Genomic DNA, 17,701 nt, shown 5'->3' on the forward strand with positions numbered 1-17,701 from the left:
CGATAAGAAGGTGGAGACTTACAACTCCAAGGTCGACCAAATCCCCAGAGCGCCACCGATATTGAAAGGCCTAGACTCCAAAAAGTTTGTTCAGAAACCCTTCCCTCCGAGCGCAGCCCCGAAGCCGATCCCTAAAAGGTTCTGCATGCCTGAAATTCCTAAGTACAACGGGACAACTGACCCAAATGAACATGTGACCTTATACACGTGTGCCATCAAGGGGACTGGCCTAGAAGATAATGAGATCGAATCTGTCTTGCTGAAAAAGTTCGGGGAGACTTTGTCAAAAGGAGCTATGATATGGTGTCACAACTTACCCCCCCCCCCCAATTCTATTGACTCATTTGCTATGCTCTTACATGCCTTTGTGAAAGCACACGCCGGAGCCATCAAGGTCGAGACCAGGAAATCAGACCTTTTTAAGGTAAAGCAAAGAGATAACGAAATACTCAGGGAGTTCGTGTCAATATTTCAAATGGAACGGATGGACCTGCCGCCGGTGGCAGATGATTGGGCCGTTCAGGCCTTCACCTAAGGACTCAATACTCGAAGCTCATTTGCTTCGCAGCAGTTGAAGTAAAATCTGGTAGAATATTCGGCCGTAACTTGGGCTGATGTGCATAACCGATATCAGTCAAAAATTAGAGTAGAAGATGATCAGCTTGGGGCCCCTTCGGGGTCTGTTTATCCTGTCTGAACTAGTGACAGTCCTAAAAGAGACATTGATCGTGAACCAAGGCCAAGTAAAGATGGATATCAGTCGTATAACTGTGATCGTAGGGGTAACCGATCTGGACGAAACCCTGTGAGAAATGAAAGGAGAAGTGATCAGAGTCAAAATAACTGGGGACTCATGAGCAAAAACGGTTTTGACAGGACCATCGGACCTAAGGAAGCACCGATAAGAAAAGGGAATATAAGGCATAAAATCGACGCTTAAAGGGAATGCTTACGTGATGCATTCCACCTTTCGGGAAACGGCCTCCACTCGGCAAGTACCAGGTCGACGGTCCTCACTTGAACAAAATGTCCTTGCCAACCCCGATCCTGGTCCTCGTCGATGCTCGAGAATGGGGCTTTGCTGGCCCTGCGTACTAGCTTTATCACTCCCCCAGAAGATTCGGGGACTGTATAAGCGGAGTAGATGATCGATGGTGAACGAGTACCCATCCATTTTGTTCACAAAGAATCGGAGGAGGATCACGATCCTCCACGGTGATGGATGAATCTGGCCAAGGCACACATTGTACCTCCTGCAGAAGTCTAAGATGACCAGGTCTACCTGTCCCAATGTAAAGGGAAAAGTGTAAACACTTAGATATCCCTCGACATGGGTGGTAATGGCCTCTTTGGAGTCGGGGACCACTATGTCTTTGTCGGCCCATTTCAGTCTTTTCGGACCGTGGGGAGGACCTCTTCGGTAATTGAGCAGATATATCTCGAGGCCTCCTCACGCCGACCCTGTACAGAAGAAGGCTTCTCAACCTTGAAGTCGTCGGTGACCGAACAACCACCGGGAATGAACATCTTGAAAGGGGGCTCTTCCGCTGTTTCATCAACAATCGTACCAGGGACGGTCTCCTCGACCTCAGTGGTCGGTCGCGAGGAAGAAGGAGCATCCTTCCGAGGAACAGATTTTTAGGTTTTTGCCATTATTATGTAAGAAGAAGCTTGGAAAAGATGGAGAAAGATCGAAAGTTGAAAGATCAAACTTGTTGACTTGAGTAGGAGATGAGTAAAAGTTTTTGCAAAGTACTGAAGAACCTTGAATAACGGAGGTAAAAACGCTAAAGAGTACTGAAATCCTGAAGGTACGAAGGTAGAAGATTTGGTGTAAAGTGAAAAATGGACGGAGAAGGGGGTATTTATAGGAGTTTAGCGATATTTCGCGTCCAGGTACAGCCGACCGGCGGCTGACATGCATTTAATGCTATTATGACATGACTGACGAGACGTTTTAGGTGTTTTGTTATTTCTGCCGCGATGTGTCGAAGTAAGAATCAGGAGGTCATGTTGTTTCTCGTCATTTACTCTCTGAGAAACGAGGAGACTATCTGTATACGGGTAAAACCGGGCTCATGGTACACCCTGGTCTCCGACAAAAACAAGCCAAGCTCGAGACATGATGACAGGGGCCCGAAATTGAGGCAAAAGTCTCATCGAGTTAGAATCCAGGGGCATGATGCCCGCCCTTGAGAATATCGGGGTTATGGTTCAGAATCGGTCCTAGCCTTGAACGACTTCGAAGAACATTGTCGGGCAATCAAGCACGGCCAACGGAGGGCCGTTATATCCTTGACTGGCTGGATATCACGGCGAGGATTTCGGCACGTATCGATGAAGAACCGACAATCAATTAATCAGAGAATGTTTTACCTTTTATAGAGTTGTACCTAGAGTAGGATTCCCCTACTATATAAAGGGGGTCTGATAATTCATTAAACACATTGTAACACGCATTCCAAAATAATATATTATTATTTTTTTTGTTATTAGCTCTTTCTCTTGTTCATCAGTGTTGGTCATAGCGAGCTCGGATCGAGAGCGAATATTTCACTAAGGCTGAAATTATCCTCCTTGTGTGGTTTGAATCCTTTTTATCTTTGTTTGTTTAATTTGACTTAATTTATCGTTTTGTATTAAATTAATCTGCGTATCCTTAAAACTACTTACAAATTTAATTATTATCCGATTTTGAGGGTAAACACACGTGTAAAAATTTCATGTGGCGTCCACATACAATTTTCTCTTCTTCTTTAATGCTATTTTCTTCTTCTTTGTGCTTAGAGTTTCTTCTTCTTTTAAGTTGCAAAATGAGTTTGTTAAATTTGTTGTTGTTTTGACAACTTAATGATTGAGATTTGTTCTTTATAATATTTAAAAGTTATATTTCAAATTTGAGTTTATTTGGAGTAGATTTGGGTAATGAATCGTGTATTAGATTGTTGAAATACGAATAACACATTTATGTTTCAGAACTTAAAATTTAAAATGTGAAGTTGCTTTCAATAGATTGAACTACTTAAAATTTAAATTTTTGAAGTTGCATTTAAAAGACGGAAGAACTTCATATTCGATTTATGAAGTTGCATTGAAGAGATTGAACTATGTCAGATTCGAATTACTGAAGTTGCATTTAAAAGATAGATTAATTTTGGATTTGATTTCTGCAGTTGCATTGAAGAAATTGAACTACTTTAGATCCGAGCGGATACGTTTTGTAAATTTTTATATAATGCGGGTATAACTTTAATGGTGACCCCAAAAGTGGATATATATGAAAATGTCCAACAACACATGGTTAAAAAATAAATGTTGACATAGAAAATGTTCAGGGAAAAGATCACTTTTAACCGGCAATCGAAACTAATTACATTTTGTAACTGCAAAAATATATAAATATTTTTATATATGACATACATAAATATATATAAAAAAATATACAGAAATATATCTATATATAAAAAATATACAAAAAATATATATTTTTACTACTATTATTATTTTCGCAAATATTTATTAATCGTGGTAAAAGTGAAAGTGAAATATGAGGAAACAAAACCTCCACCACAGAAATCAAAAGACCCACAGCAACAACACAGCAGATAGTTAGCCAAAATCTCAAAAATGAAGTACGTTGGGGCTCTAGGAAAAACGATGGCTTTATCACTATCTTCACGCCCTTCTCTCTTCACTTCCTCTATTAAAAACACACTTTCTTGCTTCCCAATTCGTCAATTTAGAAATAGTTTTTTTGTTCTTTATCCGTCTAAGAACTGTAGTAGTACTAGGAACAAGTTACTGAGATGTCGCAGCAATTCTTTCTCGACCCATGCCGTCGCCACCGATTCTTCTGAAGCTCCTGCTGCTGCCTCTGCCACCGATGAACGGACAAATGGCGAGGCCGCAGTTGAGAAAATTGTGCTGCCCACTAACGAATCGTCCGACACACTCCTTAGAGTTCGCCACACGGTAATTTACATATTTTGGATGTTTTATTTGGGTATTGAAGAAATTTAAAACCATTTCTGCTATTAGAGTTAAGTTAAAATGCAGATACTCTATTAATAGCACTGATTGGTAATTTTTGATAAATTGTAATACTAAGTAAGGCATGGATAGGTATAAGGCAGCTAGGAAGGAGGCTAAGCTGGCGGTCACAGAGGCTAAGACTGCGGCTTATGGTCGTATGTACGAGGAATTGGGGAAAAAAGACGGGGAGAAGAAGTTATTCCGGCTGGCCAAGTTGAGAGAGAGGAAGGCTCGGGATTTGGACCAAGTGAGATGCATCAAGGACGAAGATGGTAGAGTATTGATGGAAGATGCCCAGATTAAGAGGAGATGGCAGACTTACTTTCATAAACTTCTGAATGAAGAAGGGGATCGGGATATTGTGCTAGGCGAATTGGAGCATTCCAAGAGTCACCGTGACTTTGGGTACTGCAGGCGTATCGAGGTTAAGGAGGTCGTGGGAGCTATGCGTAAGATGAGTAGGGGCAGAGCGACCGGGCCAGATGAGATTCCGGTGGAATTTTGGAAGTGTGTGGGGAGAGCAGGTTTGGAGTGGTTGACTAGGTTGCTTAATATTATTTTTAAGGGGAAAAGGATGCCGGATGAGTGGAGGTGGAGTACGGTGGTTCCATTGTATAAGAACAAAGGTGATATCCAGATTTGTAACAATTATAGGAGTATCAAATTACTGAGTCATACCATGAAAGTGTGGGAGAGGGTGGTTGAAGCGAGGGTGAGGATGACAGTGTCTGTATCCGACAACCAGTTCGGGTTCATGCCGGGTCGTTCGACTACAGAAGCTATACACCTTGTTAGAAGGTTGGTGGAACTATACAGAGAGAGGAAGAAGGATCTGCACATGGTGTTTATTGACCTAGAGAAAGCGTATGACAAAGTTCCTAGAGAAATTCTCTGGAGATGCCTGGAGGCAAAAGGTGTGTCGGTTCCCTACATTATGGCGATTAAGGACATGTATGATGGGGCTAAGACTCGGGTTAGGACAGTAGGAGGCGACTCTGAACATTTTCCGGTTGTAATGGGGTTACACCAAGGTTCTGCGCTCAGTCCGTTCTTATTCTCCCTGATGATGGACGCGTTAACACACCATATTCAAGGGGATATGCCATGGTGCATGCTATTCGTCGATGACATAGTTCTAATTGATGAGTCGCGAGCCGGTGTTAACGAAAGGCTGGAGGTTTGGAGACAGGCTCTTGAGCCTAAGGGTTTCAAGCTGAGCAGGACGAAAACGGAATACCTGGAGTGTAAGTTCAACGCTGAGCTAGGGGAAGTGGGCGTGGATATGAGGCTTGATTCGCAGGTCATCCCGAGTAGAGGCAGCTTCAAGTATCTTGGTTCGGTTATCCAGGGGGAGGGAGATCGACGAGGATGTCACACACCGTATTGGGGTAGGATGGATGAAGTGGAGGTTAGCATTTGGAGTCCTGTGTGACAAGAGAGTGCCACCGATACTCAAAGGTAAGTTTTATAAAGCGGTGGTTAGACCGGCCATGATGTATGGGGCGGAGTGTTGGCCCGTTAAGAACTCACATATCCAGAAGATGAAAGTAGCAGAAATGAGGATGTTGCGGTGGATGTGCGGGCACACTAGGATAGATAAGATTAGGAATGATGATATTCGGGAGAAGGTGCACGTGGCTCCCATTGATGACAAGATGCGGGAAGCGAGGCTTAGATGGTTCGGACATGTTCAGAGGAGAAGCCCAGATGCTCCGGTACGAAGGTGTGAGCAGCTGGTTATGGAGTGCACAAGAAGAGGTAGAGGGCGGCCTAAGAAGTATTGGGGAGAGGTGATCAGGCAGGATATGGCGAGGCTCCAGATTTCCGAGGACATGACACTTGATAGGAAGATGTGGAGGTCGAGTATTAGGGTTGTAAGTTAGGAGGTAGTTGAGTTGTGCCTTTCTTCGTAACATGGTGGGACTAGCCATGTAGGGTTTTTGTCTAAGATAACTAGTGGGAATGTTGTGGCTTACTAGTTCGCTTTTCAGTGCAGGTCCTATTTACTAGCTATCGCTTTTACTTTACACCTTTCTTCTAGATTTCATGGTGTTCCTATTTTTCTTATGACTGTTGTGGTGATACTAATATTTACTAATATTGTCTCTCTTTCTTTGCATCTTTCTTCTGGATTTCATGGTGTTCCTATTTATCCTATAATTGTTGTTGTGATACTAATATTGTCTCCTTTTTGCCCTTTTGTCTTTTTGTTTTTTTTTGAGCCGAGGGTCTTTCGGAAACAGCCTCTCTACTCCTTCGGGGTAGGGGTAAGGTCTGCGTACCCACTACCCTCCCCAGACCCCATTAGTTGGATTTTACTGGGTTGTTGTTGTTGTTGTTGTTGTTGTAATACTAAGTAACTTGTTATATGAAAACAGTTTCCTCCAAAAGAGGGACAATTACAGAAATAAGTAGAACCTAATACATTGTTGCCAATCTTTAATGCCACAGATAGTTTAGAGGTGGATCCAGATTTGAACTTTATGGGGTCGGAATTATAGAACAACAAACTCGAGTGCTAAAAATTTTAATATTTGTACCTATTTAGTGGATTTTTTAACACATATATACGGTCTAGGCCAAAGCCAATGAGTTCGGCCGAACTCATAGCTTACACTGTGGATCCACCGCGGAGGCGCTGACAATATCACTCAACATGATGTTCTTATGCCCTTTCCTAGATTACCATGTGCTACCTACTGCTTTTTTCACTCAAACATTGGAAAATAGTCCATGAAATGATTTACAAAGGTAAAACATTTTTTCACAGAAAGCTATTTTTGCCGTGTCGAATACATCCATTGCGTTTAAGTAATAAGTTTCTATTATAACTCATAGTCTTCTTCTTGTACGTTATTTGGATTTGTAAAATCTATTCTTTTATGATTTTAATGTTGTTAGAAATGAAGTTCGTTTTGTCATTGCAACATATTCCTTTTTTTTAGTGAGTAGTGGTGACTTTACTCGCTCATGGGATTATGTAGAATGCTCATTTTTGTATTTAAGTTGGACCAGCAGATTTTAGTAATATAAATTACCATTCTGAGGGCGGTTCAATGCATCTCTTGCTGCAGTGTGCTCATGTTATGGCCATGGCAGTACAAAAGCTCTATCCAAATGCAAAAGTGACAATTGGGCCATGGATTGAAAATGGTTTTTATTATGATTTTGATATGGATCCATTGACCGATAGAGACTTGAAGAGGATTAAGAAGGAAATGGTGAGCTGACTCATTCTTTTTCAGTTATCCCCCATGACAATCCAACCCCCTAATAAAGGAATAAAGAAGTAGTTGGATCTTGTCAATGAAGCTGTCATTTCTGGCTAGATAATTGACATTTTGAATTTTCTGTAGGACCGAATTATCAGCCGAAATTTGCCTCTTGTTAGAGAAGAAGTTAGCCGGGACGAAGCTCAGAGAAGAATAATGGCTATTAATGAACCTTACAAGGTAGAGATTTTAGAGAGCATAAAGGAGGAACCAATTACCATATATCATATTGGTAAGACTTTGATTGGTTGCTTTGTTTAGTTTGAGAAACTTATATTTAAAATATTACATTAGCACATTGTACATGTGTTCTAATTCAGACGATATAAGCTTTTACTTTATGACCGAATGACTCATAAATGGGAATGATTGTGGGGAGTAATTCAAGAACCATAAACCCTATATTTTACAAGACCATACTTACTTGGTGATTGATGGAAGTAAGTGTCTTGCATTATCAATATTATCTTGACAGAAGATTATGGTATTCCACTTGAGCATTTTTGAGAGAATGAACCTTTATCTATTTCTTGAGGATCTACTGTCATACATGTTGACCTATGCTTAGTAGCTATCTTGATGTCATTGTATACAACAAATGACCATATGTTAGAGTGCTGGACTAATTCATAGAGGATAAATTCTGATCTTGCTGCGTATTAGATCCTTCCTGAAAGTGTTTCAGGTGGAATTTTCAATACTTACCCCAGTTATTGTTGCAGATTGTTTTAAAGATGTCATTCTTCTGCTGAATTATATAGTTCTTTCTTAATATTGTCAAAAAATGCAAATTTTTTTTTTTTTGAATTTATGTGGAGTAGTATATTTCATTCTGGTCTGTGCTAAATGCACTTATAGTTGAACCAAGTCAAATATCTTCACTTTGAGAGAATTTTATTTCTAGGAATAGAAACTTACGTTTGTGGAGGACCAAATTGATGCCGTAGGAAGTGGTTCTCCAAAAAGGTTAAGTGAAGTTTGAGAGTTCCATGACAAAGGCTGTTAAGAAACACCTTTCTCACTTTAGGTCATAATGCACAAATTGAATCCGGGATCTAGGTGGAACTATGTACCATATTGAGTGCAACAAAAGTAAAATTAAATTTGTTGTTATTATTATTGTTAGCGCTAAAAGAAGAGGGAAACTGAATCGTGCACCTGGTAGCCAGATGACTTGAACCTGGTTGGATCCTGAGATAGTTGATTTAGTGCAAAATCATACTTCCAATCTTCCTGGACTTGTACCTCTAACTCGAACTTTGCCATTGAAGCCTTATACCCTCCTGTCTACCCTGGAAGTTTTAACAACTTTGTAGAGGTCTGAGGTGTGAGAATACGAGTCGGAAAGATAAAGTGAACCAAATCAACTGTCCAAGGATCCAGTCTCAACCCTCAAGGTTCAAGATTCGAGTCATCATTCTTAATAAGTAAGTGCTAAGAATTATTAATTACTATTTTTAATTCGGAAGTGCTTCATAAACTGTTGAGCTTTCACCAAGCTGTAGTCCATAATTGACATGTTGAGAAATTGTACAATAGGTGAACTTACTTGGATTTACCTGAAGGGATTAAGACTTCTAGGGGGCAAAGAATGTTAAGTTTAGGACTTTTAAAGTTCTAGCTAAGATTATCCTTCAATCTGTAGGTCTTCAGCCACTATTTGCTTATCCATCCTTTATAAAGCATCCTCACAAGCTTCATCTCGTATTTTGCAAAATTTGATCTGATCGTGGAAACATCCACCTAAACCTATGCTCCAACAACAAAGTATATTTAACTTTTTCTCATTATCATATGCTTGCTTTTCGTAGGTAATGAATGGTGGGATCTTTGTGCGGGACCTCATGTTGAAACTACAGGAAAGATTAACAAAAAAGCTGTTGAGCTTGAATCTGTTGCTGGTGCTTACTGGAGAGGAGATGTAAAAAAACCAATGCTCCAAAGAATTTATGGCACCGCATGGGAGAATGAGGACCAATTAAAAGCATATCTTCACTTCAAAGAGGAAGCTAAACGGCGTGATCACCGGAGACTTGGCCAAGATCTTGATCTCTTCTCCATACAGGCAGGTCTCTCTTTGATTAACCCATTTATGAGACTTGTTATGCATATATACTTCTTCTTGATGGAATCAGCATGAGATTCAATATCTTCTTTTTCATTGTTGCATATGCTGCACATGAATTGAAACTCAAATTGGGTATAAAACTGGCAGGATGAAGCTGGTGGAGGCTTAGTGTTCTGGCATCCCAAAGGAGCTATTATTAGGCACATAATAGAAGACACATGGAAAAAGATTCATATGCAGCGGGGCTATGATTTGCTCTATACTCCTCATGTAGCTAAGGCAGATCTTTGGAAGATTAGCGGTCATCTGGATTTCTACAAAGAGAATATGTTTGATCAGATGGAGATTGAGGAAGAGCTTTATCAGCTTCGACCAATGAACTGCCCTTATCATGTATTGGTCTATAAGAGGCAGTTACACTCTTATCGGGATTTTCCAATCAGAGTTGCAGAGCTTGGAACAGTGTATAGATATGAGTTATCTGGAAGCTTACATGGCCTTTTCCGTGTAAGAGGTTTTACTCAGGTATGTTTTCAAATATATATTTTCATTTACCTGAACATCTGTATCTTGGATTTAGATTATCATCCCTAAATGTGAGTGGTTATTGCATTCAATTGTCTGAAAGAGAAGAAATGGAGGAAAGGGTGGACAAAATGGGTATAGCATTTTATTTGTTTTTCCCTGTGCAGTAACCACGATGACCTACTGCTTATGCACCAATAATATGAACGAATGAAGATGCATTTCCTGTAAACAATTGTTGTGGAGCACAACATACTTGTTATAGTTGATAGAAGTGATCTGTCTTCTCCTCTTGGAGGCTAGGATTCTTGTCTTGGTCTGCTTTGGGTTCTCTCTGGCATAGAGAAAATACCTAATGTGATTGAACAAATAAATCTGTTCTCTCTTTAGGGATTTGAGGTACCATCTTGAGTCTCAACACCTGATCTTTTGTATTGGCTGAAATGTTTGGCATTTCTTGTAAACATGAAAAGTTTCACAATTAAGAGAACCGCGGATCATTTATCGTTAGTTTCTTTTTATTAGGTCAAATGTTTAATTGGGCATCCAAGGGGAAAAAGCTCCAGGAAGGGTGGTGTTTATGACACAAGAAAGGCCATTTTTTTTTTTTTTTTTTTGGTAAATAAAATTTTATTACCCTCTGAGCACGAAATTTCTTCCAGAAGAAATTTAGGAACCATAATGTACCCCATAAAAGTTTCCATCACCCTCAAATCATATACAAAGAACTGCAAGAAAAGGGAGAGAGAGGAAAAACACGCACTCACATGCACACACAAAGGAAGCGCCTGGTATAATTGAGGACACTTCATTAGATTACTTTGATATTCTTTCTTCTTTTTTTCTTTAACATTGGTGTCTGAGCAAATTTGCTTGCACCTAATTCACCAGGCAGCCTGCTATAGCCCACACACACATGCCAAGTAATCCTACTGATCAAGTCTGGAGCAAATCACGTAGAGTGTTGTAGTTGGGATTGGAACTTGGGACCTCTAGGTTGTTACTCTTATACCGCTCCAGATTGCTTTGATATTCTTTTTCTCTCTACTCTGTTTTTGTCATTATTGTTTGGTGTTTTTCCATCTCTTCCAGATCAGCTCTTAACTGGGTCCCAAAATTTTGCCTTGTGCTCTTTGCTTGTCACACCTTTCTTGCGAATTATACCCAATGCAGAATTTAATGGATTTGTAATCTTTCCCAAAAGATATAACCAGAATTTTTGAAACGTTCATAATTCTGCAATCTGACGCTGGAGCCAAGTCGCATTATCTCCTCTATTCATGCCAATGACTTTCCAAGAGGATCCCCTAAAAAAGTAAAAGGACCCGTGTGAGTGTATTACCTGTGATGCTGTGGAGGTTCAGCTTCTAACCTGCTATTACTAGATCTTTTAACGTGATACTTCAGCCTTTGTGAAAGACCAATATAGAACTCCTTTGCCCTGCATTAGGAATTGGTGGTGGGGAGTTGTTAACCGTTTTACTTTTTACCCGTTTGTAATCTTCTCCACCACAGCAGGAGATTTTAGTTTCACATTTATAATTATGACGAGCGCAGAACACAACACGAAATTGATGCTCGCTAGCCAAAGATAGTATAGTTTAATTATCGTCTCCAAAGGGATCGGATTTAGACAATGTTCAAGTAATTTTTGGCTTATCGCTATTCAGGATGATTAACACTTTGGTTGGAATGACTAATAACTAAAATTAATTATTAAAACTAAAGCAATTAACAATTGATCATAGAAAGATAAGAGTTGAGCAACACCGAAATAATGAATGGGAGAAATAAGGGTCGTGACAAGATAGGTGCAAGATAGCTATTCGTGATCTAACTCTAGTTCAATTCACTCTAATGTTCTAATGATTCTCACGAATACACTCAATAATTAGTTCACACGTGTAGCCAAGACTCCTCTCTCGATTAAATCTTAACTCTACGAGGTGAATTAATATAAAACATGTGAAAATATGTAAGAACGCGTTAATAGATTAGTCTTTAGGAAAACATTTCTTGAATATTCTCCTCATTTGAGTTAATCAACAATTCAACAAGCTCTTTCGATTACTTAAAAGAAACACGGAATTAAACCAAACAAAATAATGCGACGATAATCACCAAAATATTCCTCTTTCGATTAAAAAAACTGGTGAATAAAGTTGCAATCAATTCAAAGCTCCATAAACGAATTCATGCAAAGCACTAGAGTTAAAATCTACAAATATCAATCAAAACATCATATCCGTCAAACCCTAAGGTAAACTACTCCATAATCATGGAGAAAGTCATCAGAAATAAAGTTAAATTATAAGAAAACATGAATTCAATCCAAACTCGAGTGTTGAGTCGAGGAAAGAATGATGAATCCTTGTGCCTTAGCGTCTCCAATGCTCTTCTAATCCTCCGCAGGTCAAATGTCCTCTGAAAATCGTGTTTTTGATGTATTTATACCATGTAGGAACGGGTCCGGACGGAACTACCCGTTCCAAGCCGAAACGGGAAAGTACTCTGACAAAAATGCACATGCGCGACGCAGGGCACAGTGCCCCATGCGCCGCGCCAGTGGAGAACTTCATGGGGCTGATTTTTACACTCTGCAGAAAAATTGCACTACCACCTTTCTCGGAGTAATCTTTTTTCCTCACCTTTTGGCATCCAGACTTGGTCCTCAACCGCGCGAACGTGATCCTGGCTTAATTTCTTGGGCTTCTACTCAGACTTTAAAGCTCCAAATCATCCATTTTACCTCCAAACTTGTTTCTTCACTCGAAATCACATCCTACGCAATATAATACACGTAATAAGTACAAAGTACTAACACTTAGGCTCAAATATAATCAAAGTGTAGTAATTAGAGTGCGAAATATAGTTAACATGAGTTCCTAGCTTATCATCAAATTATAATCATTGTTGTAATGTACACTCTTCTTAGTAGAATGCTTCTCCTATCTCAGAAAAGGACTGAGAAAGATTGAATCTATGAGATGATTCTGATAAAATGTCTGCTTCAAGTGTTCTTTCTTTCAGGGGAAACTCCTAAGTAGTTGCAATATGCATTACTGTGATCCCTTTATTGATTTTGCAGGATGATGCACACATCTTCTGTTTAGAGGATCAAATTAAAGATGAAATCAGGGGTGTTTTAGACCTGACCGAGGAAATATTACAGCAATTTGGTTTTGACAAGTATGAGGTGAACCTTTCAACAAGGCCAGAAAAGGCTGTGGGAGATGATGAGATTTGGGATAAAGCAACGTCCGCACTTAAGGATGCTTTAGAAGACAAAGGTTGGAGCTATCAGATAGATGATGGTGGTGGGGCATTCTATGGTCCCAAGATTGATCTGAAAATTGAGGATGCTCTTGGAAGGAAGTGGCAATGCTCAACTATACAGGTCTCTGTTTGCAAAACTCTGATCAAGTTTGAGCTTGATCAAACAATTCACAAACTTGAAGTGTTTTTGTTCCTCTTCATTTTCTTGTTTCAAGCTCGCTATATTCTTTGTAACCCTTCACTGACACATGAACTTCTACAGGTTGATTTCAATTTACCCCAGCGCTTTGGCATTACATATGTTGACTCAAATCAAGAGAGGAAGCGACCTATCATGATCCATAGAGCAGTTCTTGGATCTTTGGAGCGCTTTTTTGGTGTTCTCATAGAGAACTATGCTGGTGATTTTCCGCTTTGGCTTTCTCCGATCCAAGCTCGAGTTTTACCAGTTACAGATGCTCAGGTAATCAATACTTGTTTGACTAATTCTTGTTTTCCATTTACATAAAACCACGTTTAATTTATTACCCTGACCAAAGATTTGCTGCTTACAGTATAGTAACTCCTGTAGTAACCCTTTATGGTACTGTTTGACTTGATTAAAATGACACGGATCACGATCCGTAATGTACAATCAAATAAAAACCACAAAAGGCTTCATGATGAAGTTTATGTCTTGAAACTGGTCGATAATAATTGTCTTCTTTATATTTTTATCTGTCCATAATCTTCTGCTGATATATATGGTGGCTCGGACTGATTTTATGCATGTATATGTTCACAGCTCCAGTACTGCAATGAAGTGGGAAAGAAACTAAAAGCTAGTGGTATTCGGGTCGAGGTTTGCAGTGGCGAACGCCTGCCAAAACTCATTAGGAATGCAGAGAAGCAGAAGATACCATTGATGGCTGTAGTTGGGCCCAAAGAGGTAGAAACACAAACTGTTACTGTTAGGTCTAGGTTTGCTGGGGAGTTGGGGAATATGTCCATTGATGAGTTTATCAGTAGAACAAAGACTGCTAGTGAAAACCGTACATTCTTATGATCAGGACTCAGGAGCATGGTATTGTTTGAGAGTAGCTCTCCTAAGTTATAAGTATTTCATGTATGGTTTAAACATAGTTGTGAACCACAGAGAAATAGAGATGAAAAATAAAGGAATACAGAAATTCTTGTTGAATCTTTTATTTTGTATTTCATTCATTTCTACTTGTATGGCATTGTTTGACTGCCATAACATTTATGTGACTATAAAATCATGTTATCACGAGTAAATTGGAAATAAAGTCTAATGCCATCACAAATACAAAAATATGTTATTTTTCTTGGAATAAACTATTAAGGAAAGAATCCATTTAAAAAATTGTTCAGATCTACTGTAAACTATTCGTACTTTAGTTGACCTCTCCAAAATCACATTAAAAATGAGTTAGTTGAGATCTACAATTACCACTCACAACAGCTGCTGTCTCTTTTGTTTTACTATCATTTTTTACACGTGAATTAATTATTAGATTAATTGGATGGCATGTGATTCCAGTTGTAAGATCTTTGAAGAAGTGGATGGTTTTGTGTGTGTGTATTAAAGTATGTTTGTTAAAATTTTGTCCTTTTCTCTCAAGCTATTAAAGAGGCCGGACATAAAATTAATGTCACCTTAGAGATTAAGATTAAGAAATCCTTGGGGATTGTAATCAGGCAACTTAATCAAGAAAACACTGAAGATAAATTCAGAATTGTTGTCTGAGCCACTAAGTTTCCTGTATTCACAATTTTCTCCACTGAATCTAATGCAATAAACACTTTGATCCCTACTTTTGTGTTTTAGAAGTAAAGTTCGATTTGTTACTCGACCTTGTGATTTTTTTTTTTCCTAATATTGCATTTGAGTGTCTTCTTTGACATGTGGTATTGTTATGGATATGTTTCCTCCTAAGTCCTAATATGGGTGAAGTAGGGTAGGAAGTTTTTGGACATTGTATCCGATTGAGATGTAATACTCCCTTTGTATAAAATAGAAAGACAGAAATATGAAATACGAGAATCAAACTGTCTAATTTCCGTATTATCTTATGTTTATTTCTTTAGTTCTATCCTATGTTTATTTCTATCCGGAAAAAGATAGATATCCAGAAACTACAAAAAGTACTGTATACTTAGAGGCGACTCTTCCACGGATCCCGACCCCAAAGTCACGGATCCAACACGGAATACTTTGTGAACAACACGGAATACTTTGTGAACTGGACTGACCTTATTATAAAAGAGTTTGTTAGAGAACAGGATTTGCAACATAGCAATGGAATCAATGAAGAAATCTGAATTGGTAGCACTTCGGAAAAGAATCCACAATGATAAAACTAAAGAACAGAGAATGATTGAGAAAGAATATGGAGTATCAGAAATGAAAATGATACATGAATGTATACAAAAATATTGTAACCAATAACCAATACTAAATCACGAATGGAGTATATCAAACCAATAAGAAACAGATGTACCATTTTCAACATAATTTAACAAAATTCCCCCCCATAAGATCATTTTCCTTACAATAACACCAAGAATCCACCAGCAATTGCCAAAACCAAATGATTTAAAATGCCCCAGCTCATCATCCTGTGAGAAGCCGATGGCGATGAAGAATCTGGAGAGGCTGCAGCTCTAGCTTTTCCTGTTTGATCGGCAGCTGGACTATCAGCAGTAGGGGCGATATCTGTTTCTGGCGCTGGTGCTGGTGCTGGCATTGGAGGTAAATCTGTCCCGAAAATGGCTTCAGGAAGAAGCACCTTGTCCACCTGATAAACAGCAACGGGAAAAGTCGTGCGAACAGCGCTACTAACTTTAGTTCTAGACCATCCTGAGTTAAGGTGAACGGTCCCTGAATCATAGGTGAAGTTCAAGGAAAATAAATTTCCTCCAGCAAAGGTATTAATAGGGCTCATGTCACTAAGGTTCTTGAAGTCGGCTAGACTGTAGTAATGTGGCAATGCATGGAAAAGGCAAAGGGATTTGAGTTTATCTGAGGTGAGGTTGGAAATGGTAGGCTTCTTGAGTGAAGCAAAGGCGGAGTCTTTGGGAACAAAGAGTGTGATCCCTTCTTCTGTGTCGTTGGCTTGGCTTTGGAAAGTATCGATGACTTTTGTCGATTCAAGGTAGTTAAGGAATGTGTGGAAAGGGCCAGCAACGGAGAGTAAGTCGGTTAGGTTTGTGTATTCGGGACCTGGTGCTGGTGCTGGAGCTAGGCTTGGAGATCCAATTATAGCTTTGCCTTTCCCGGCTACAGTTGACAATTGAAGGACTACAAGTAGACTACAGACAATGAAAACAATAGAGTAGCCCATTTTCTCTTAGTGCTAATATACACAGACCCCTACAAATTCAAGATCCATGATTAGAACACCAAAATCAAAGCAAATGGGCACAAAGTTAGCATCTTTAGTTAAAACTAAGCCAAACTGGACCGATCCAAGTGAATTGCTGTTCACACTTGAGCTCATTTTTTTCATTTGAGTTCATAAGAATATGTTATCTAGACAGGGGTGGATCTAGAGTTCGACATACATGTTCACGGGAACCCAATAGCTTTTGCTCTTATACTACGAAGTTCACTAAATAAAATTTTGACCATGAATCCAATTATTATTATAAATTTATTTAAATTCTGACGCTAGAACCCATAAGCTTCAATCATGTATTCGACTCGGTATCTAGACACCCTATTACTTAGATCTCAGCATTTCCACTTCAGAATTTCCTAAAAGGGTAAGTTCTATCTACCCTTTTGGATGGATAGTGTAGTGCATTTTCATACTTACATTACAAAATCATACTAAAATTTTCTTGAAAAACTTGAGCAAGTAACAATTGAGTATAAAATGATCACTAATTAGTAAAATTATAACTCGTCAACTCAAGGACTAAATCAACAAATAATTGAATTCAAGATAGAGTAGTAAGTACATACAGGTAACATGCAGTAAAATACAAGATAAAAGCAGATATAACAGTCAAAACAACAAGAAAAGGAAACTTCCATATGTTACAATGTCAATTAACAGCTTTAGATATCTTTGAGGAAAACAATGCAGTACATCAACCTGACTAAACAAGAACACAGATCCAGATCCAGTCATAACCCCCCCCCCCCCCCCCCCCAAAAAAAAAAAAAAACTCCCACCACCCTTTTACACAAACATAGGGGGAAAAAAGCACAAACAAATGCTTCAAGATAATGCAAATGTTAAGAAAAACAGAGAATTTTGAGAAAGAAAATGCAAAGATTAAAAGAGTGAATATGAAAGAAAAATACCTGAACTGAGCAGCTCAGAGAGAGAAAAGGTTTGAGAGCAAAAGGGTATGAAGTTTGGTATACAAAGAGAGTATTTAAAGAAAGAGGAGTGTAAATTTTACAAGTTTTGCACTGGCATCTGGTCTAAGAAAAAGGGATTTTTGCTTACGTCTGTGATTACTATGGGCTTTCTTTGTCCTTATTATTTTATATTCATCTGTTAATTTGTCTTTTGAT

The 17,701-nt window shown here is 39.0% G+C and overlaps 2 protein-coding genes across 2 annotated transcripts; one reads left to right on the forward strand and one right to left on the reverse strand.

The window, feature by feature from the left end:
• Positions 1-3,575: 3,575 nt before the first annotated feature.
• On the forward strand, positions 3,576-14,353 carry LOC104091021 (threonine--tRNA ligase, chloroplastic/mitochondrial 2). The gene is made up of 8 exons (XM_009596265.4): positions 3,576-3,972; positions 7,107-7,253; positions 7,389-7,536; positions 9,116-9,369; positions 9,520-9,897; positions 12,986-13,294; positions 13,436-13,636; positions 13,958-14,353. The coding sequence occupies exons 1-8, from the start codon at positions 3,628-3,630 to the stop codon at positions 14,216-14,218; spliced, it is 2,043 nt and encodes a 680-aa protein (XP_009594560.1). The 5' UTR covers positions 3,576-3,627; the 3' UTR covers positions 14,219-14,353.
• Positions 14,354-15,551: 1,198 nt separating this feature from the next.
• Positions 15,552-17,698, reverse strand: LOC104091022 (fasciclin-like arabinogalactan protein 7). Its single transcript, XM_070181318.1, has 2 exons — positions 17,486-17,698; positions 15,552-16,546 (listed from the first exon to the last, which is right to left on the reverse strand). The coding sequence occupies exon 2, from the start codon at positions 16,515-16,517 to the stop codon at positions 15,723-15,725; it is 795 nt and encodes a 264-aa protein (XP_070037419.1). The 5' UTR covers positions 16,518-16,546; positions 17,486-17,698; the 3' UTR covers positions 15,552-15,722.
• Positions 17,699-17,701: the final 3 nt, after the last annotated feature.

This window comes from Nicotiana tomentosiformis, chromosome 7, assembly GCF_000390325.3.
Source record: "Nicotiana tomentosiformis chromosome 7, ASM39032v3, whole genome shotgun sequence".
Classification (NCBI taxonomy): domain Eukaryota; kingdom Viridiplantae; phylum Streptophyta; class Magnoliopsida; order Solanales; family Solanaceae; genus Nicotiana; species Nicotiana tomentosiformis.